The 22,823-nt window shown below is 39.7% G+C and overlaps 2 protein-coding genes across 4 annotated transcripts in view; both read left to right on the top strand.

Moving 5' to 3' along the window:
• The first annotated feature begins 4,696 nt into the window (after positions 1-4,696).
• Positions 4,697-5,547, top strand: LOC116870716 (transmembrane epididymal protein 1-like). The gene has a single exon (XM_032862698.1). The coding sequence runs from the start codon at positions 4,697-4,699 to the stop codon at positions 5,468-5,470; it is 774 nt and encodes a 257-aa protein (XP_032718589.1). The 3' UTR covers positions 5,471-5,547.
• A 7,633-nt stretch (positions 5,548-13,180) lies between these two features.
• Positions 13,181-22,823, top strand: part of RGSL1 (regulator of G protein signaling like 1) — a 73,622-nt gene continuing 63,979 nt past the window's right edge. The window contains exons 1-3 of one of the 3 annotated variants that reach the window (XM_032862695.1): positions 13,181-13,274; positions 16,233-16,315; positions 19,777-19,851. In XM_032862695.1, coding sequence (XP_032718586.1) covers positions 13,262-13,274; positions 16,233-16,315; positions 19,777-19,851 — 171 coding nt within the window. In that variant the 5' untranslated portion in view covers positions 13,181-13,261. Of the gene's footprint in view, positions 13,275-16,232; positions 16,316-19,763; positions 19,852-22,823 lie in introns of all 3 variants that reach the window. The other 2 variants (XM_032862696.1, XM_032862697.1) reach the window with 2 other exon arrangements.

The raw sequence follows: 22,823 nt of genomic DNA, 5'->3' as shown, positions 1-22,823 counted from the left end.
TTCACTCATATATTCATTTATCAAACACTCACTGAGCACCTCCAGGCATGGGGCTAGATTCTCAAGAGAAAAAGAAGACAAGACATGGTCTCCAACTTCAAATGTTTCCTAGTAAATAAGGAGTGGTAAAACCATGTGACTGTACAGATGAGTATAAGTGCATGTGTGTAAGTGTAACTATAGAGATGTGTATCATTCCTTGTTGAGAGGAGACAATACTCAAGCTGAGCTTTGAAGGAGAAAGGAGGAGTTTCCCAAACAGAGAAAGAATGTGGAATAAGAAGTCCATTGCAGGCTGAACTTGAAGCTTCTTATATGCCTAAAGACAATGATACATGTAGGAAGGGACCGGAAATGAGGCCAGGCCAAAGCGAGAGACACCTTCCAGGATTAATGTAAGGTCATGGATTTTATCCACAAAGCTATGGATGCTACTAGAGAATTTAAATTAGCCAATGGTATCATTAAGTCTCTATTCCCAAAGCTCACTCTGGCTGCAGTGTGGATAGGAATAGATGAGGATTGGAACCCAGTTAAGGGATGTGGCAACAAAACAAAGTTGGTCATGCTTGGACAAGGACAGTATAGGTGGGGATACAATGTCCAAAGAACTTGTTGATTAATACATTGAGAGGAGAAGGGAGTTGAGGGAAATTGGAAGGGGAGGTGAACCATGAGAGACTATGGACTCTGAAAAACAATCTGAGGGTTTTGAAGGGGCGGGGGGTGGGAGGTTGGGGGAACTAGGTGGTGGGTATTGGAGAGGGCACAGATTGCATGGAGCACTGGGTGTGGTGCAAAAACAATGAATACTGTTATGCTGAAAAGAAATAAAAAATTAAAAGAAAATATTGTAGGGGTGAGTGAAAATTTGTACTACCACTTTGAAGAGAGATACATCACTAGTTATTAAATTTTGAGAAGGTAATGGTTCTGTGACTCAGAAATGCTAGTTATGGTTATCTCCTCTAAAGAAAAATATTAACTCAGCATTGTTTGTTAAAAAGTAAATCAGCTAAACCAACACGTCCATCACTAGGGGGCTAGATAAAGAAAATAATATTAAATGTATCAGTACTATCGATATAACAAAATACTTCTATACATATAACAAAATAGTTCTGTCTCAAGCATCATTATGACTGAGTGAAAAACAGCCAGTAGTAGAATGATACATGTAAGTGTTGATGTCCTAGAGAAAAATCTCATTTTGGAATTTGGAGAGGCCCATTGCAAACAGCTGTCTTCCTACCTTCTCCCCATAAAGCAGACTGAATAGACATTCAGTCACACTTATCTGCACAGTGCTTCTACCTAAAATTCTTATTTTTGTAAAAAAAAAAAAATTAACACTAAGTAGATACAAAATAACATTATTAGAATACATATAAACTCTACAGAGTAGATGTAAGCAACACTCCTGTGGTCCCCACCAACTATAAGAACAGAAAAACATTGTTATTTTCCATGCCTGTGTCCCTCTCAAATCTATCCTATTCATTCCCCTCTGGGAGGTAACCACTTTCCTGAATTTTGTTTATGGTTCTATGTATGTGTTTACATTGTTTAATTTTGTGTGGTTTTGACCTTTTTATATATGTGGAACCTCACAGTATATGTTATTTTGTGACATTCTTTTTTCATCTAAATATATTTTTGAGGTTCCATGTTGGTATCAGTCAGAGTTCCCCAGAGAAGCAGAACCCACAGAAGATATATATAAAGGAGATTGATCATGAGGAAATGGTTCGCATGATTACAAAGGCACAGAAATTCACCATCTGCTGTCTCCAAGCTGGAGACACTGTAGTATAGTTCCAGTCAGAGTCTACAGACCTGAGACCAAGGAAGCTGATGATATAAACCCAGTGTAAGGCCAGAAGATCTATGTCCCAGATCAGCAGACAGGCTGGAAGAAAAAGGTATGAATTCCATCTTTCTCTGCCTTTTGTTCTGTTCAGTCCCCAAAGGATTAGATGAGGCCCACCCACATTGGGATGGACAATCCACTTTACAATATCCACTGATTCAAATGTTAATCTCACAGATATACTGGAAATAATGTTTAATCTGGGCATCCTGGGGTTCAGTCAACACATAAAATTATCATGATGTTGTTGAATGTAGCTGTATTTTTCATTCTTACTTCTCTACCATATTTTATTTTATGAATATCATACAAGTTCATCTATATATTTTAAAGTTGAGGGACATTTTTATTATTCTTCCTTCTCTCCGCCAGCTATAGACAGGGCTGCTGTGGACCATTCCTGCATATGATCCTTGTGTGGATGCGTTACCATATACCATATACAAGTAAGGCTGTAGATCTTCAACTTTCTATATTATGCCATATAATATCAAATTCTTTTCCAAAGTGATTGTATCAATTTATATTCTTATTAGCAATATGTTCATTATTCTGTTTTTTTCACATTGTCAGACAGTTAGTTGTCAAGCTAATTTTTGTCAGTCTAGTGGATGAGAAATGATAGTTAGCAAGCAAAGGGGGACTGCAATCCTACTGCTACAAATAACTGAATTCTGCTACAACCCCGTGAGCTTGGAAGAGGACTCAGATTCAGCATGAAGTGCAGCCTGGTCAACATCATGACTGTACCTCTTGAGACTGGGAGCAGAGGACTGACAAAGCTCTGTCTGCATCCTGACCCACAGGAAGTGAGATAAATGCATATTGTTGTGTTTTTTTAAGATTTTATTTATTTATTTGAGAGAGAGACACACAGAGATAGCTACAGAGATAGGGAGAAAGCACAAGCAGGGAGGAAAGGGAGAAGCAGCCTCCCCGCTGAGCAGGGAGCCCTATGCAGGCGTGGGTGCCAGCACCCTGGGATCATGACCTGAGCCAAAGGTGGACGCTTAACCAACTAAGCCACCCAGTCCCCCAAATGCATGTTGTTTTAAGCCACAGAATTAAATTGTGTTAAACTGTTACACAGCAACAGATAATGAATACATTAATGGATCCACGGAGAAGGAAATATAACCCCAATATGCTAATTAGTTCTGCTGTAAGCAGAACTGATATAATCTATGAAAGGGCTGAGAGCTGTTTTCTTTAGTTAAATTGTTGGCGAAGGGTTTAGATCAGCCTCAATGGTTTAGGCGCTCAATCCCTTGACTGATGTGTGACGAGGAAAGCAGGATTTGTCAGCAAGTGACAGCTCCCATTTAACCCACGTGGCTAGAGGAGATACTTCCCAGGAGAGGGGAGCTTTCACAGTTAAAACAACAACAGAATTCTGTCATGCTAATGCAATTGGGAGAGACAATTAGAAAAGACAGGTGCATCTAAAAGGAGATCATTTTTTCATTATTGAAGTTCATATGATTATAAAAAATCATTTGAAAATTAGCAAGAGCATAGGTACATGCAACAAGATGGTTAATATGAAGATCAATCTAAAATTGTGGTTTTTTTATATCAGCAAAAATTATAGGGGCACCTGGGTGGCTCAGTGGTTTAAAGCCTCTGCCTTTGGCTCAGGTCATGATCCCAGGGTCCTGGGATCGAGCCCCGCATCGGGCTCTCTGCTCAGCGGGGAGCCTGCTTCCTCCTCTCTCTCTGCCTGTCTCTCTGCCTACTTGTGATCCCTGTCTGTCAAATAAATAAATAAAATCTTTTTTAAAAATTATAAAATAAAATGGAAGATCCGTTGGTAGACCAAAAGAGAATTTACTAACAAATGAACCAAAATGGAAATCTGTAGGATCAGTATGAGAAAAATTTAACCTGAGACATTCCTGCACTTGAATGACTGTCATGAAGTGTTATATGACCATTACATTCTAACTAAATGCTTATTCCATGAGAGAAAATATTTGATGGCTACTTCACACTAAGCTTAGTTTAATAGGATCTTCTTTCTAACCAGTACATACATATTACTAAGTGATTCAAATTTTAGTCCGCCTAAGAGCTACCTGGGAGTGTGTCTTGGAATGCTTATTTCGAGACACCACCCTCAAGAAATTCCGAATTAGCACCTCTGAGTAGAACCTGTTCACCTACATTTTAACTTGGAAAAACATTGCTTCAGCTCAGAGGAGAGACTCTCAGGAGGAAAGATCTCTCTGGAGATCAGCAGAAGACAGATCCTCAGGTGGGAATATTTTTCTGGCAAGCCTCAAACAACGTCAGAGAAATTGAATATTGTACGTATATGTTTACCCAAGACTCTTTCTACCCAGGAGAATACATTTGTACCTAGCACTTGTATGAGATTATATATGAGGAATCTTAAGGGATATGCCCCACACTGTATCCTCTCCACGCTTTCTTTCGGTTCTTCCTTAAGATCTATGAATTTGGGAAGTAAGGAAGATAGCGATGGCATGAAGAGCATGTAGGAGGAGAGGCAAGGGGAGTCTATAGCATAATCTCTGAGAACTGTAGGTGTCCAGGCACTGTGATGGAGAATATGCTTATTTTACTGTTTGGCAATGCTTGGTTAGCTATCAATGAACCAGAGCAGAAGACCAGAACGGAAACCATGACACCCACCCCAGCATAAGTTTGGGTTTCCTCCAAAGCCATTTTTCCGTGTATGTGGATGCAGCAAGCTGGAGAGAAGATATAAGTAGGCTTCAGGAAGCTCCCTCCACACTCTAGAACCCAAGGCGAACATTTCTGAGCTGCTTCTCTCTCCCTTCGGTCAGATCTACCTTCAGTTCCATGGGAGGCTTTGAGGGCCATCTGTACCCAGGACTGTCTCTCTTCTTCTATGGACTTTATCATGCACGACTAGTCTCCAGGGCCTTAATATGCAACTACCCTGTCCAGTATCTGCCACGCTATCCCTGGAGCAAAGGACGATGGGCAAGACTGCAGCAAGTATGTTATGTTGGGCTGGTGAAGATATTAAGTGCCTTCATTTTAGCAGCCCAAGAGCTGCATAACATACAGGGACAGTTTGTACTTATCAGCAAGATATATCATCAGAGAAACTTTTTGTACCGCAAACAGTGGCAACATTTCACTCTCTATATGGCCTTCTTTCTGAGCGGGTGTGTGGATGTGGTGAGCCAGAACTTGCTGCCCCAGCGGTGTGCTGCTCTGGAGCAGGGCGCCCAAGCCCTGGGCATGTTTCTCTTTCTGCCTCTGATGGTGTCTCACATGCAGGACTCTGAAGGTGTGGAGCTGCAGTCCCACGTCCTGCTCACCAAGGCCATATTCCTGCTGGCACTGGTGGTGGTCGCAGAGCTGTGGGCTCCCGATATGCTGCAACTTTGGGTGATGAAGGCCTTTTTTTATATGTTGACAGGCTCTTGGCTGATTCAGATAGGTTTTATGCTGTACAAACCAATTTCTGGCTATAAATGGATGGACGATGATGAAAACAACATTATATTTGTCACCACCTTCTTCTGCTGGCATGTGGCTTTCATTGCCATTTTGATGATCTGGGTCTACGGCTTCTCCGTTGTGTGGTATTGTTACATTTGTTGATGTCCGAACCTGGGGAAGCCCAGAATGGTTCCTATCACCTGCACATTCTGAAACACCTGGATGAGAAGTTGTGGGAAGTGGTGGTGGTAGAGAGGAAGACGACAGAGGCAGCAGACTCTCCTGGGATGGACCTACACCGTCTCCCCTCTGGCTTCTCTCAGTCTCATTTGCTGAGCAGTGTGCTGGGACAGGCAACTGAAACACAAGAGGCATGTCACAATGACCTTCATTCTCGGCTCCCCAAGTATTTCCCCCACCTCCTCTTCCTCTCCTCAACTCCAGCCAAGGCATTCTCTTTGCCTTTCTCCTCTCTGTAATCTTCACATCTCCCCCAGGAGAACATGAAAATAAATGTACTATATCTTCCCTTTGGGTCTTTATATATATATATATCCTCACTCACCCAAGAGAATACTGACCACAAGTTACATTTAGTACATCATAATTTACCCATCATAGTAAGCACCTCCTCACCCTTTCTCTTTCTGGATCTCTTCAATACCTACACAAAATCTAAACTGTTATTTTAACTAGAAAGGGCTCAGAGAACAATTGCTGAATTATTTTCTTATGGTTTGTCAAAGAGATCTTTTGTTTTCAGCTTTATTAAGATATACTTAATTTACAAGCAATTGCACATATTTAATGTATATATTTTGGTGAGTTCGGGCATATGTGATACCATGATAACATCACCACACTCCTGGAAGGCAATTTCCTCCGCAGGGTCTAGCACAACAGAGCAGCACCTTGCACATAGCGAGGGCGCAAAAGGACCCGTGTGCTTCCAGGAGTGAGTCTCACTGAGTGTAGAGTCTGTCAGATTCTTCTGCTTGGATAGATCAGCCCATTATTCTGTACACACCTCAATCCATTTCCAAGTAGTAGACTCACCTGAAACAACTCCTTTCTGGTTCTCATGTGTCGTGAAATTCAGTGGCTTATTTATCCCACAAAAAAAAAATTTTTTAATCCTCACACCTATCTTATCATGTAGGTTTATAGATGATAATCTAATACTCAAAAGGTTTAAAAAAAACACTAGCTTAAGGCAGTCAGATATCTAGTTATGTCGTATAATGCCATGCCTGGGTGTCCACAGAGGTGGAATTCTAAGTAGTAGAGTTAAATTGCTGGCAACTTGCAAAACAATGTCTTTATGACCCCTGCTATGCTTCTTTCCCTGCTGTGCCCAGGATACAGACAATCTGTTAGGCTTCTCTTACTCTTGGTCATGATTATAATATCCAGGCTTACGACAGAGTGAGGCTGGGGCAGAGATTCTAGGGGGTCATCATCCTTCCGGTTGCCCTTTTGCTTCTAGTTCTTAGGAAAACTGGACATACCTGTCTTCCTTTGGTTCTGGACTTATTCTTCCTGGTTAATTTTCTAGTTCAACAGTTATTGTGTAGCGGGGGTGAATTATTGTCTTCTTCTTTTTTTTTTTTTTTTAAGATTTTATTTATTTATTTGACAGAGAGAGATCACAGGTAGGCAGAAAGGCAGGCAGAGATAGAGGAGGAAAATGGCTCCCTGCCAAGCAGAGAGCCTGATGCGGGGCTCGATCCCAGGACCCCGGGATCATGACCTGAGCCGAAGGCAGAGGCTTCAACCCACTGAGCCACCCAGGTTCCCCAAATTATTGTCTTCTTGTTAAGGTTTTCTACTCTGTGGTTTGAGGAGCTGTGAGCATTTAGAGTTACTGCAAAGGGGGTGGTGCTTCCCAGTGTCATTTCAGGGGTGGTCAGCAATGTCTCTGAATGCGGGATGGCATGCATGTGACCGGCAGGCACCAACTCTCCAGGGAGGGCTTTCACCTTGCACCAGTAGGGTATCCAATCAGGTTACAATGCTGCTCTCCACTGGGGATAACAGTGGTCTGTGGGGTGGAAATAAAATATTTCTTAGGCATTAGTTCAGCTTCTTTGCCTCTCCTTGGTCCTGGTGACCCGTGGAGCTTTGCAGTCCTCTCTGTAGGTCCTGCCCTGTTCCTGGTTGTCACCTCTGGGTCCCTTCCCCTTGTTTCTCCCTCACAGTCTTGGGTATTTTTCAGGACTTGCCTAACCTTGCAACTCATCCTTCCTGAACCCTAGCTGAACCTCTTCGAGTGTCGTGAAGTTGGGAAAGCAGGGAATCTGTTTTTCCTCTGCATTCTTTCCTACTGATATGGCAAACCTCTGTTTTCTACTTCACTCAGCCCTCCTATTTTTGAATTAAGAGCATGGTTTGGATTTTTTTAATCAAAAAATTGACTCTTCTTTTCTTACAATTACAATCAAACCTCATCTTGTGGCAGTGTCTGCCACTAACTGGGGAAAAAGTTATTTACAAGGGTGGAAAAGCAAAGCCTAATATTAATATATTAATATTTCAAGATATTATCTCTCTACAAAGATGAAGTTGAAGAGATACCATCTTCTGATGACAGATACCATCATCTACTGACAGATCTGTCCCTTTCTGAGTACTTTTGAGCTCCTGGTAGATGCTGATGAACTCATCTCCTGTAGTAAATTAATGCCTCCCGATATTATTATGTCTCACAATATGTACCTTTGAGGAAAATAATAAATATTAGCACGGTCACAACGCCACAAAGAATTATTACTAAGGGCTGATACAATGGTGGAATGGACAGACCTGATGTTTGGATGAAAGGGTCTTTCTGTTCTCTTCACATCACAGTAGGCATGAGCACTCTGAAAGTAATCCTTTGGATTTGTATCTTGGGATGTAAAACCTTTGGAATGTAAAACCAACTGAAGATAAATTTAGAAACAATAGCAACAGCAAAAACCCCCGAGTTGTAGAGAGAAAGGTGTAATCTTCACCACCGCCCACCAGAGGGCACATTTTTACATAAGCCTGGAAAAGGTCATTGCTCTGTTTGGTGTTGCAAGTATCAATTTAGAAAAAAAGGAAGGGATGAAGAGAAGGGCAAAAAAATCCATAAGCAGGTGTTATCCAGGCATCTGGTAGACATAATGAAGGTCTGTTTGTTTCTTGTTAGACTTAGGCGTGTGGACTTGAGTAAACACAGAATTCAAATACTAGGTATGGATTATAGATAGATAACTGGAAACATTGATATATAGATACATAAGGTATATAGGTGTATACATGTATAAATATCCATGCATTTATATATAGATAGATATGTGTGTATCTCAAAAAAAAAAAAAGTGTACAACGCCCTTCAAGCTGAAATGGCTGCTGTTTTTTTAGCAACTTTATAAAATAATCAAAATGCTTTTGTTTAGCTCATCACATAATAGATATGCATCAAATAGTTGGTGAAGGAGTAAATAAAATATCTAGGACAGGAGTAGCACAGATGAAATGTTGGTTTAATTCTCTTCTGCGTTTTGATGGATAAGTAGGAGTTTGTTAGAGGAGTTCAGGATAGGAATTCTGAGGTCTTTTGTTTCCTCTGCTCAGACACCAAAGCCCAGCAAACACAACCTTAGCAGAGCAGTTCCAGGGATGGAATTTCATGGCCCAGTGATACAGAGAACACTACCAAGTTCCTGTCCCTTAGGATGGGTGGCTAAGGAAGAGCCACACAAAATTGTTTAATGAGAAGTTTAATAATTTACTTTTCAGTTTGAAGGCAGAATATTATTAATGGGCTCTTACTAATTGAAGGGGAATATTGTTCCAAAATAACAAAAGCATTTGCAATTACTTGTATTGCAGTTAACATCCAATAGATTAGGCATACATTGATATACTAATTATTAAATTTTTTAACTTGACATAAAAAATTATTTATAAATGTAATATTATTTAAAATTGCTATCATTTGTTCACCATCTTTCAATAAAATCATGCATTTGATAAATCATGCATATCATAAATCATAGGAAAAAAATTTTCCTAAACAGATGCCATTTCCATATTTTGTTAGTTGAAATTCCTTAGTTGTTTCATATTATAAAATTTAAATTTAAATTTACCCACTCAACCAAAAGAAATAAAATTATTGTTGCCAACTTCTTGAGGCTTCTCTGTCCAAAACTCAGAATTTTTATACATATTTTAGGTCAAAGAATATAAGATCAAGACTAACCCTTTCTTTGTAGGATTATATACATTTTTGTTGTTGTTTGTTTTCTGTTTTACTTTGGTTTTTGTTTTTATATTTTTGTTTTGTTTTGTTTTTTGTTTTCTGTTTTGTTTTGTTTTTGTTTTGCCTTTGGCCAAGACTTCACTAATCACCAGTCACAAAAGATTGTACCTCTTGGGGCGCCTGGGTGGTTCAGTTGTTAAGCATCTGCCTTCAACTCAGGTCATGATCCCAGGGTCCTGGGATGGAGCCCCTCATTGGGCTCCCTGTTCAGTGGGAAGCCTGTTTCTCCCTCTCCCACTCCCCCTGCTTGTGTTTCCTCTCTTGCTGTCTCTGTCAAATAAATAAATCTTAAAAAGAAAGAAAAGAAAAAGAAAGGTTATACTTCTTATAACTTCAGTATCTTTCCTTAAAATGAATTGTTAGCTAAATAGCCCTATTTAGCCCTAAATAGCCCTATTTTAGTGAAAGTCTTTTCCAGTTTTTATTCTCTTTCTGTATTACTGTAGCTAAATGCACCAAGTCCTATTATGTACCATTATGTAGCATTTTAACCCCTTTATGTAGGACACAATTGCACTTCCTTTGACTTTAAGAATTACATGTATTTCATCGACCACCATTCTGAAGTCTTTGATTGAAATCTATTATATCAGCAAAGATGACAAAAATTAGGAGTAAGGTCTAAACTCTGCATGCTGCATCTTTTCCTTAGATAGCTAACAATGAGCAGTAATGCACACAAAGTTCTAAATCAGAAGGCACAGCTTTGCTTAGGAGAATTCTATTGTCTGTCGATATTATATCTCAAGCTTTCCTAAGTTAACACTGGGACAATGACTCTGTGTTACTTGCTTTATCTCTCCCGGACCCTCTTTCAGTGTCCCCTTTCCTCAATCACAATTTTTAGGTCTTTATATTTGGGCAGGACTTCAAGCTTTCCATATGGCCTTCACTTCCATTTCTCAGCTAAACTGAACATACATTAGCCGGTACCTACTACTGCCGGGCACTACGGGACGTGGAGTACCACTTCGTCTATGCCATTTCCTTTCAGCTCATTTCACCCAATTCCTAAGTAGTGTGATTCATTGTCCTACTGTTAAAAGAGGATGCCAGTTGGAGAGAACAGATTGCAAGGGAGCAACTCTTACAATTTACTGTCATCCAACTTTCTAGGTGTTTAACACCCTTTCTTCAGTCCCTTTCCAGATGGCTCATCCTCTCCCACCTTGGGACTTACGAATCACTAAACTCAGCTTCCAGGGGTTTTGTAAACTGGTGGGTATTATTTCGGCAGGCAGTATCTCCTGGCTATTCTGTTCACTGAAAACATCAGCCTACCAGAGTCTTGAATTCCCTTTCTCTGGAGGGCTGTCGGGCACTTGGTTATCTTATCAAACAATTCTTCCATTTTTCTGGTTCTCTTCCCATAGGAAGTGAATATTCAAATAAAAGACCATCACCTCTGTAAACCTTAATAATTTAGCCAGAAGTTACTGAGAAGAGTCAATCAGTGTCATACCCAAGAAAGGGTTAAAAGACTTGAAAAGTTCTGGAATAGTTGGGAAGCCTGTCATGTCTAAAAAATCTTCTTATCCCAAAGAAAAGAAATTCGGAAGGTGCCAGGCATTTAATAATGAGCCACCAATAATCATTTACATTTGAAAAAATGTTATGCTTCCTTTGGTTTATGTAAAGACCAAACACTCTTTTTTAAAGTGACTTTGATTTTTAAAGTGAAGAGATTTGTGTTCCAAGATGAGTTGGTAGCCTACCATATTTCTTCAATCAATTATCAGTTACCTCCTTTGTTAGTCAGTGTAATACACACACACACACACACACACACACACACACACACACACACGAGAGAAAGAGAGAGAGAGAGAGAGAGAGAGATATCAGGGCAAAGCTCTGGATGGTTTACTAATCTCTAATCTCATCTATTCCTTAGCTTATCCTGTCCTTTGGAAAAGAGCTATCACAACCTGGGCAAAGAAGAACAAACAAACAAAAAACCTTTCCAGTCTCTTCCTAAAAGAATGGCATATGTAACACTGATATATATACCCACATTCCTTAACGGATTGTCCTCAATGAGGCTGCGAGCTCTCCTCCAGATCACTCACCCACCCTTCCCTGAAGCTCAGAGAGGCTACTGGAGCTATTAACAACTTAATGGAGCCTTGTCACTCAACAGTGGCAAGGACTAAAAGCCAACATCACTGGCTACAGGCATTTCAAGCATGATCCCTGACCTTTCAAGACCTTTTAGTTCCCAAAAGGAAAGGGAATCAGATGTCTCCCAAACTTGTGTGATAAGAATCACGTGGGGTACTTGTACATTACCATGTCCTTCCTCTGAAAGCTCTGACTTAGAAGGGCAGGGGTGGGGCTCGGGGATCCATATATTTTACAGGTGCCCCAAGATGATGATTATTCACAGGCAACTACAGGAAATTTTTGAATTAGATAGATTTGAGTTCACATCTCAGCTCTGGTACTTAGTGGCTGTGTGTTGGGTCAGATCTATAATGCAATGATTTCCCAGATCTCTGGGTGTCTCCTTACCCCAGTGTATGTTTACCCTGGAAATGGCAGCAGATCTCTTCAGTAAAGATCAGGAAAGAGATTCATAGTAATTTCTGAAAGAAGTCCAGGGACTGAAAGAAGTCCAAGGGGTTTATTTTTAAGTCCATTCAAATGCATGTGAAAAGTAGGTATGATTTACTAGCATGTTTGAAATAACATGGGCTCTTGAATCAAATAGGCAGACTAAAATCTGTGTTGTACTTCCTATCTTTCAGTGAAAGGGAGGTAATAACCTCTAGTTTGTGGGTTAAGAATCGAATTAGAACAAACTATAAATACCTAGCCTAGCTTCTTCCTCATGGAAGATGTTCAACGAATGTTTATTCTATTCCTTTTCAATGCCAATGGATTATGAAGTAACCCACAGCCAACCAGAAGAGAAACTATCTGGGAAAGAGGAGAAAGGGTAGAAAACACACATGGATAGTTGGTTGAATTTGCCAGCTTATCTGGAAGATAAGTCAACTCATTAAACATTAAACATTCACCAAGTACCTATTAAATTTCTAGAAGGATCTTAGACACAAGAGACACATTAGAAATAAATGAACAGATCCTTGTTTCCCTGAAGCATAGAGTCAAGATAAAGAGACAGAACTAGGGCTGCCTGGGTGGCTCAGTGGGTTAAGCCGCTGCCTTCAGCTCAGGTCATGATCCCAGGGTCTTGGGATAGAGTCCCACATGGGGCTCCTTGCTCGGCAGGGAGCCTGCCTCTCTCTCCACCTCTGCCTGCCTCTCGTCCTGCTTGTCTGCTTTCTCTCTCTCTCTTTCTGACAAATAAATAAATAAAATCTTTAAAAAAAAAAAAAGAGAGACATAACTAAAACTCAGGACCTGTATAACTTGAAAATAATCTATGAAGAACTTGTCAGAGCACACAAAATAGTATATGGACTAAAAGCCTAAGTATAGGAAGAGTCTGGTACATTCCAGGAGATCCAGGAGATGAGGTAACAAAGACTTATCTTCAGACTGAGGTCTACACCAGACAGAAATAGGCCACTTCCTGATAGAATCTGGAACCCCTTGGAGGGGGTGTCACCGCATGTTCACAAGGGGTGGAGTTCTGTTGACTGGGGGCTAAAATTCTGCCTCCTAATCAATCACAGTGGCAGGGAAAGCATGGCAACATGAGCAATGCCGGTGAGTATCTAAAAGGGATGTTTCTGAGGCTTTTAGCTCCCCCTACATAAGGCAAACCTCTCACCTTCCCAGTCTTAAACCACATACGGCTTTTACGTTTCATGCCCTTTATTTCCTTTTTTCCTTCTCCTCCTCCCCAACTCCCACCCCCACTTTATGCCACCTGATCTTTAAGAAGAGGACAGAGCCCCAATCATAGAAGAGTAAAGCAACTAAGAAGGAGGAAGGAAAACACAGATTGGGCTATCACGTGCCATGTCTCCTCCAGGGAGAAGGCTAGCATGAGGTTTGGGATTACCCAATGATTTCATTTGGTCCCAAGTCAGTATTATTGTATGGAATGAATGTTGAAGGCCTGCCCAAATTACTAGGAAGTTTTAAGGCAGAACAGGTGAAAATAGAAACACAGGAATGAAGACATAGTAGGATAAGGAAGGGAAAGGTGTGGAAAACCTAGTTTCTATACCCCATTAAGACTGTCTTATTAGTGGCAAATTCTGTCATAGTCAAGCCCCTTGTCACCATCAGCATGTATAGCTATGGAACACAATCAATTGGGAAATTTCTGCCAAACCCCACTTTCCTGCATTCAGATTGTCTCAATAATCTTATTAAAAAATCCATGCCAGGCTCTCTGAATGATAAATCAACAATTGAACAAAAGCTCAAAAGACTGAAGAACTCTTGAAAGAACAGTTCATTCAACTTTTATAAAGCTTCGATATTAATGTAAGCACTTTAGTGCCTAGGAGAAGAATATTAAAAGACAGAGCTCCTCATCTCATTGAGCTCAGTCTATTGAGGAAGACAGATGATACATCAATGGAAGAAAACAGTGACTTGTTAATTATAATAATGGGAGATATAAATAATGGTGCAGGGGGTAGCGACTGACTTTATAATTGTGGTAGATTCTACCATGATTGGTTCACCAAGAAGATCATGTGTAAACCAGTTCTTGATGACTAGTGATTTGCAAACAAATGGGTTGAGAGGACATTTTAAGTGATGGGAATATGGAGATATGGAGATTGAAAGTGAGAGTGCATAGCACGTGTAGGAAAGAGCAATATCTTGGCTGGCAAACAGGAGGAAGCATGGTATGGTGCTGGCACATAACCCAAAGGCCAGATCTGGTGAAGCCTTAGATTTGTAGGATGCTGAGTAGTTTTGGAAGGACTTTAACAATCACAGCATTAAAAGACTATAGTGGCAGTATGTGGAAAGCGCTTGGAAGGGAAAGTTAGGGAGACCAATAGGTGAGAGATGATAGGACCTGAAAAAAGGACAGTGACTTAATGGATGGAGAGGAAAGGATAGATTCCAGAGATATGTAGGAGGAGAGACCACATAACATGGTCCTCCATTTCTTAGGGGAGTATTTGAGAGGAAGAGAAACAGAACAAGGGGGTAATCAAAGATGATTTTCAGGATTCTGACTTAGACAATTGAAAGAGTGGTGGTTCTAGTGATTGAGATTGGGAATACAGGAAAAAGATCAGGTTAGGAAGCAAAATGATCAGATCAGCTTTGAAAATGTTGAGATGGAAGTGCTAGTAGATGTCCATGGAGGGATGTCCCATAGCTCATTGGATATTTAGAACTAGAGCCAAGGAAAGAAGTCTGGACTAAAAACATATGTTTTGGAGTCATTCATGTGGACGACATAAAATAGATCAGTGAATGCTTCTAAAAAGAAGAGCAAAGATATCTGTGTAGCAAAGGGCAAACTGGACATCAGCTATATTGCAATAGTGTTTGATTTGGGGTTCCTATTTCTATTACACAAAGATAATAGCGACCATCATTATGAAAAATGTTTAGTTTTCTTATATTATCACAACTGCACTCTAGCAGCTGTGAGTGGCACTTACTATTCTCACCGGACATTTAACTAGACTAAGAGACAGGACTAATATAGTATTTATGTTGCTCATTTTATATGTTGTTCATTATAAACTTTGGGTATGATGGGAAAATGCTGGGCATTGATAAAACAACTGGATTATTCACTTGTTGGATATTGGGCATTAAAGAGCATACACAGTGAGTTAGAGCAAACTTTGAGGGGACACACAGTCCACCTGTGTGAGTACTTGGCTTCATGACATTCAACATTCATCCCCTCAGATTAAATTCCACTACACAATGATCAGCCCTGAAAGGAGTAATAAATACTTTGCATGACCCAATCAGTATTCAGAAAAGTTCTTGTTGGGTCTAAATCAACAAGTTGAAATTCAAATGGAATAAATGTAAGTTCCTGCCCTTGGTTTCTGAAAAGTGACTGCATGAATAAAGGATAGTGGATAGTGGAGTTAATAGTGTAATATGGCAGGACCCAAAGCTAACCCCATTTTGGGCCACACCAATAGAACATATAAATGGACAAAGTTGGCTCTGCTCTTCCCTGGGAAGCATGCAGAGTGCTTGAGTTGCAGGTGCCACTCTAGTCAGAGAGGGAGGACACAGGTAAAAGGAGGCCATTTGAAGAATGGCTGAAGAATTGTTTAGTGACTGATGAGCCAGAAGGGTTGGAGGTGGACAGAAGGTTGAGATGGTTTTATAAATATGGGAGCATCAAACTATTTAAGAGGACTTAGATGAATTCTGTTGAACTTCAGACAGCAGAATTTCTGCAAATGGAAAGAAGATAAAAGAAGACAGTTTACAATAGGAAAGTCTTCCTAACAATTTCATTTCTTCATAAATGGAATAGGTAGCCCTGGGAAGCTGTGAGTTCCCCACAGTTGGGAGTGTTTAAGCAGAGCATTATTGCACAGAAGAGTCCTGGAAAGAAGGAAAAATCAAGATAGATGACCCTAAAGGTCATCAAATGCTGAGATTTGGCCAAGTTAAATAATCTGTGCTATTTCTTTGTTTTCTCATCCCGAAAACAACCTTGGTTCATAAGGTTTTATTTGTTTGTTTATTTGTTTGCTTTTTCTCCCCATATAGAGATAATCAGTTCTACAAATCTTATAATTCTGCTAGAGGATGAAATCTTTGCCGACTTTTTCAACACATTTCTTTCTCTTCCGGTAAGTATTCCCAGAATTAAATTCAAATGTTTGCTCAATAGCCAAATAGTGAATCACACTGAGCTGAGTTACATTTAAAAAATAAATAAATAAACTACTAACTCAAGACTATTTAAATTTGAGCAAATAAGTAGGAACCAGAATCTCCTTTAAGATCTCTGGGAGTTTCCCATTACTGATAAATCCCAAACCCTCAGCTTTCTGGGTTGCATTTGCTTGTCTGGTTATTTCCCATCACATCCTCTGCTGGCACCCAGATCTGTAGGGACAGCAACTGCACCCTCACGTAGTACACCTGGCATTTTCTCACCGCTGCACCCCTTCTTGGCTGTGTTGTTAATTTTTATAATTCCACCTACCAAAGTCTTTTTTTTTTTTTAGATTTTATTTATTTATTTGAGAGAGAGAGAGGGAGAGCATAAGAGGGGAGGGGCAGAGGGGGAAGAATAAGTAGACTTCCCACTGGGAAGGGAGCCCTATGTGGGGCTCTATCCCAGAATCATCACCTGAGCCGAAGGCAGCCGCTTAACCGACTGAGCACCCAGGCGCCCCACCACCTACCAAAGTCTTAACCATTTTTCAAATCTCTACTTAAATCCTATTCTTGAGAAATTTCTATCTCCTAATAGAAACTTATTTCTCCCTGCCTTTGAGTCCCATTGGCACTTTCCAACCCTGTTGTATTGTATGGGTGTGTCTCTCCCACTTAGTTGTGAGACTGTGAATTCCTGCAGGACAAGGACCTTGAATTACGTATTTTGCTCTATTTTTCTTACCAGGTGTTTGGCATCTAGCACTTTCTAAGCTGTTGCCTGAAACCGAACATGTATTTCCTTAACCCATGCAGCTAAAATCTGAAACGTCAGATCCAAACGTTAGATCCAAACCTAGACTGATCCCTATCTTTTTTGGTTTAAGTTTCTGTTTATATTTTAAAGTTTGTGCCGTATAATTTGTGGCTCAGTGTGTCCTTTCCCATGTAACACTACATATTAAAAGGTGAAATTTCATACAACTGGGGAAAAAACATTTTGTGCTACTTCACAAATATTTATTGGGTAGTTACTTTGTGCCAGCCAGTGGGCTTGGTACTGGGGATACAGATATTAATGATGCCATTGCTGTTCTCAAGGAATTCCCAGTCTAATGAGAATAATATTTAAGGTAAGTGCAAATGGGGTTCTAAGTGACATGATAGGAGTGTCTAGAAGGCAGCAAGAGTATAAGTGCATCAGAGCTGTAGGTCAGGAAGGGCTTCCGTGAATAGAAGACACAAGCAAGTTTTTAAAGACAACAACATATTTGACAATTGGCTGGAAAAGAAAATGGGGAGCAAAATGTGAATAAACAGGTAGGAGGAAAAGATGGGGTGGGGGAGGGGTTGAGTATTAAGAAGCAGAGACCTTACAAACAGAATGGAGTAAGTAAAGGCACCAGAGAGAACAATCTTGTGGTACTTGGGGAGAAACTCTAAGCAGCTAAGGCAGGCTGAAGAAGTTGTGACAGGCAGACCTAGCAAGACACAAAACAGCACAGATGGACTCTGAGAGCAGGCAGGCATCATTCTGAAGGTACTAGAGAGCCATCAAAGGGTTTCAAGTAAAGAAGTAACATGACCAGACTTTGATTTGGGAAAATTATTTCTGCTGAAGTCTGACCATAGTTTGGTCTATCTGGGGGATCATGGTAGAGGCAAGGAGACCAGTTAGGAGATTATTTCAGTGAGGGAGGTCTAAAGGCAAGAGAATGAAGAGAATGGAATAAATAAGAGATTTTTTAGGAAGAAAAATATTGGACTTGTCACTGTTTTAATGCAGGGAGAGTTGGTACCTAGGGGAGGAGTCAGGTGCTACTGTCTTTTTTTAAATGAAAGGTTACAGAAGTAATCGTGAGGCATTCTCGTTAATTCATCAACACAATTTATGCAGCCTATACTAATGTTCTAGAAATGGTGAGAATGGTGTGGAAAGTAGAATGCCAGCCAAGAATGTAAGAAAGTCTTGGCCATTTAGGCAGCTATGGTCTATTTAGAGAGACAGTATTAGTTCCTGTTGAATACCACTGTCAATTTATAATTTGGCCATTTAATTTCTATAATCACCCTGGGTGATGGACACCATTCCCTTCTCACAGATGAATCTCAGAAATTAAATGACTTGCCTAAGAAAATATGGCAAGTCTGGGGAAGTTCCAGGACCCAACCAGGTTTTGAGGCTCTATACCTGGCATGTTTTCCACATCAGCCTCATGGGCTCTGTGGTACCAACATCATGTGGTGAGACTGCTTCCATGTGCTACTCCCACAATAACCTCATGACTCCTTAGCCCTACCACACATCTCATAAAGGCATTTTCACGTGCCGGGCAGGGCGTGTCACGTCAAACCCCGAGTGCAGAGCAGAGAGGGGTCACTAAGGACTGAGCCTCCTTCACAGCCTGATATTTGTAAGGTACAATAGGTACCACTGCCTTCCTTTTATATCTCATAGCCAAGAACAAAGGGGAGAGAAGGAGTGGGCCTCAGACTGACAAAATACGGAGCTGATCGTCTTGGGGAGATGGTCAGGCTGAAATAAAGTGCTGAGAGTGCAGCCAGGAGTTAGGGCTTTAGACCCTCTAGTTTATCACAATTGATGTGGGGATACTTCGAGACATGTTGGTACCTATGGTGAGAATGCTAAGCTTAGATACCTGTAAACATAGAACCCCATGCCCATTAGTCTCAAAGCTGGTTGTCCCTTCTCCAGGACAGTAATATAGAATTATCTATCAATTTTGGACACTCTAATTGCCTCCACTAAGTAATTTATACCCCTAGTCCTCATATTCTTCGGCCTCTCTACTTTCTCCAGTTCAAGAGTTGAGGCAAATCCAAAGCTGTTTCTCTTTATAAAAAAGCTTCAAGTCTTTGCTCTAACTCTCTAAATCCATGCAGAAATGAATAATGCAGAGTGCCTGGGTGGCTTATCAGTTGAGTGTCCAACTCCTGGTTTCAGCTCAGGTTATGATCTCAGGGTCCTGGCATTGAGCCCTATATCAGGATCTGCTCAGAGGGAAGAGGGAAGTCTACTTGACGATTCTGTCTCTCCCTCTCCCTCTACCCTTTCCCCCACTTGTGTTTTTCTCTCTTTCTCTCTCAAATAAATAAATAAATCTTTAAAAAAAAAAGAAATGAATAATTCAATGCAAAATAATATTATGGGCTTTGGCCTTTGTACACAGACAAGATAACTCCCAGGCTGGGGAAGAACAGACCCAAAAGATCAATGAATCTTTTAGTTTAGTCTATTTTGGGTGCTTTTCTGCAAGGCAAGTTGATTTAGGGGAATGAATTTAAGAGTTAATGTCCTTTGAGATAGGAAATCAATGGAATTCCCTTACCTTGTGGCTGCAATTGGAGTGTGACATATTTGTGAAGAGAAGCTCTACCTCTTTGGCTGTTTCCTAGCTTTCTTTTGCAGGTCTTTGGTCAGACACCATTTTATACTGTTGAAAATTCACAGTGGAGCTTGTGGCCAGAAATACCTTATAACTTGGTAAGATTCTTAAATGGTAGAGCCTTTGGGATGGGGAGAGAGGGACCTAAATCTGAAGTGTGAATTGAGAGATAGAGAGATAAAAGGAAGAAGAAGTCCAGAGGGTAACTCTGGAAGAAACTATAAAGCAGGTGAGTAGGACCTTGTAAACAGCATCAAGCCACTTGAGTAGACCTTTCTCCTTTTTGTGTTTTTACCACTTGGGCAGACAATCACTGGTGAATTATCTGTTCTATATTCTAGTCTATGGTCAGCAAATGATATTCATCTTTCATGTCTACTGTTATAATTGGGTAGCAAATGTTTGGAATGCCATTTAGAAGAACTCTGGGGCAGCACTTAATCAAGAAAAAGTCTGAGAACTGATTGACAATGCCTGCCATGTGAGCAGTATAGGAAGTGTCAGCCTATTGGCCACATAGTGATTATTTGCATTATAAGTTATAGCTTAAGGTAAGGTGTCACTCTTCAATTCCTAAGACTACCCTACGATTCTCCTTCAGAAACTTTCTCCCAATCTTTTTTATCTCTTATATGTTCTCTTTGTCCATTGTCTTTCTTTTCTCCTTTTCCCCCTTCCTGTTCTCCTTTTCCACTACGTACACCTTAGACTTACCAATGACTTCTGCATGCTGTACCAGTGGCATGTGGGATCAGAAAGATCACTCTAAACCATACTCATAACAAGATTTTGTTTTTCTCTGAGACCTGGACAGCTTAGAAAGACACTCCCCTCTGATTCTTATATCTGATTTCCCTAGGAAACCCCTAAAACTTAAAAAATCTTTATTTTCTTGAAAGAGAAGAAATAACCACCAACACCACAGAAATATAAAGAATTATGAGAGACTACCATGAAAAATTATATGCCAAAAAATTGGACAGCCCAGAAGAAATGGATAGATTCATAGAAACATGCAATTTCCAAAAATGAATCAGGAAGGAATAGAAAATCTGAATAGAACAATTACTAGTAATGAAATTGAATTGGTGATCAGAAAATTTCAAATACCAGAACCGGATGGATTCACAGGGGAATGCTACCAAATGTTTAAAGAAGAATTAATACCTATTCTCCTCAAACTCTTCTAAAAAATAGGAAATGAAGGAAATTTTCCAAATACCTTCTACAAGGCCAGCATTACCCTGATACCAAAACTAGACAAAGACACTATAAAAAGGGAGAACTACAGGCCAATATCTCTGAAGAACATAAATGCAAAACTCCTCAACAAAATATTAGCAAACTGAAATCAGCAATACATTAAAAGGATCATTTACTATGATCTAGTGGGATTTATTTTATGGATACAAGGATGGTTCAGTGCTTGCAATTCAATCAACATGATATACCACATTAACAAATGAAGGATAAAAAAATCATATGATAATCTTAATAGATGCAGAAAACACATCTGACAAAATTCAACATCCATTCATGATAAAAACTTTCAACAAAGTTTGTTGAAAAGGAACATACCTCAGCATAATAAAGGCCATATATATATGACAAACCCACTAACATCATACTTGATGATGAAAAATTGAGAGCTTTTCCTCTCAGATCAGAAATAAGACACAAATGTCCACTTTATTACTTTTTTTAACATAGTACAAACCACAGCAATCAGATAAAAAAAATAAAAGGCATCCAAATTGGTAAGGAAGAAATAAAACAGTCACTATTTGCAGATATGATACGTATGAAGCACTAAAGATGCCATCAAAAAAAGTTAGAAGTAATAAATGTAATTTATGTAATTCTGTAAAGTTGTAGGATACAAAATTAATAAACAGAAGTCTGTTGTGTTTCTATATACTAATAATGAAATAGCAGAAAGAGAAACTAAGAAAACAATTGCATTTATAATTAAACCAAAAAGGATAAGATACCTAGGAATAAACCTAATCAAGGAGGTGAAAGACCTGTACTCTGAAAACTGTAAAACACTGATGAAAGAAATTGAAGATGACACAAACAAATGGAAAGACATACCATGTTCATGAATTGGAAGAGTTAATATTGTTAAAAGGTCTGTACTACCCAAAGCAATATACAGATTCAATTCAATCCCTATCAAAATACCAATAGTATTTTTCACAGAACTAGAACAGATAATCCTAACATTTTTATAGAACCACAAAAGACTCCAGACTACCAAAGCAGTCTTGCAAAAGAAGAACAAAGCTGAAGGTATCAGAATCCTAGAGTTTAAAATATACTACAAAGCTGTAAAAATCAATATTGCACTGACACAAAAATAGACACATAGATCAATTTGGCTGGATCTGTGGATAAATCTACCCATAGATCTATCCATAGTACGTAGAGTCCAGAAATAAACCCACACTTTTATGGTCAATTAATCTATGATGAAGGAGGGAAGAAAATACAATGGGAGAAAATATAGTCTCTTAAATAATGTTGAAAAAACTGGACAGTTACATGCAAATGAATGAAACCACTTTCTTTTACTATACACAAAAATCAACTCAAAATGGATTAGAGACCTAAATGTGAGACCCGAAACCATAAAAATCCTGAAAGAAAGCACAGACAATAATCTCTTTGACATCAGCCTTAACAACATATTTGTGGATATGTCTCCTCAGCAAGGGAAACAGAAGCAAAATTAAACTCTTGAGACTATACCAAAATAAATACCTTTTGCACAGCAAAGGAAACCATCAGGAAACAAAAAGGCAACCTAGTGAAAGAAGAAAATATTTGCAAGTGATATATATGTAAGAAAGGGTTACTATCCAAAAATATATAAAGAAATATACAACTCAACACCAAAAATAAATCCAACTAAAAATGGGCAGAAGACCTGAATAGAAATTTTTTCCAAAAAAGATGTACAGATGGACGTGGTTGGGTAGCTCAGTCAGTTAGACGTTGGGCTTACAATTTTGGCACAGGCCATGATCTCAGGATCATGAGCTCGAGCCCGATGTAGGGGTCTGCACTC

Source organism: Lontra canadensis, unplaced genomic scaffold, assembly GCF_010015895.1.
Source record: "Lontra canadensis isolate GAN:19392208 unplaced genomic scaffold, GSC_riverotter_1.0 scaffold24, whole genome shotgun sequence".
Classification (NCBI taxonomy): domain Eukaryota; kingdom Metazoa; phylum Chordata; class Mammalia; order Carnivora; family Mustelidae; genus Lontra; species Lontra canadensis.
This window is presented reverse-complemented; position numbering and strand designations above follow the sequence as displayed.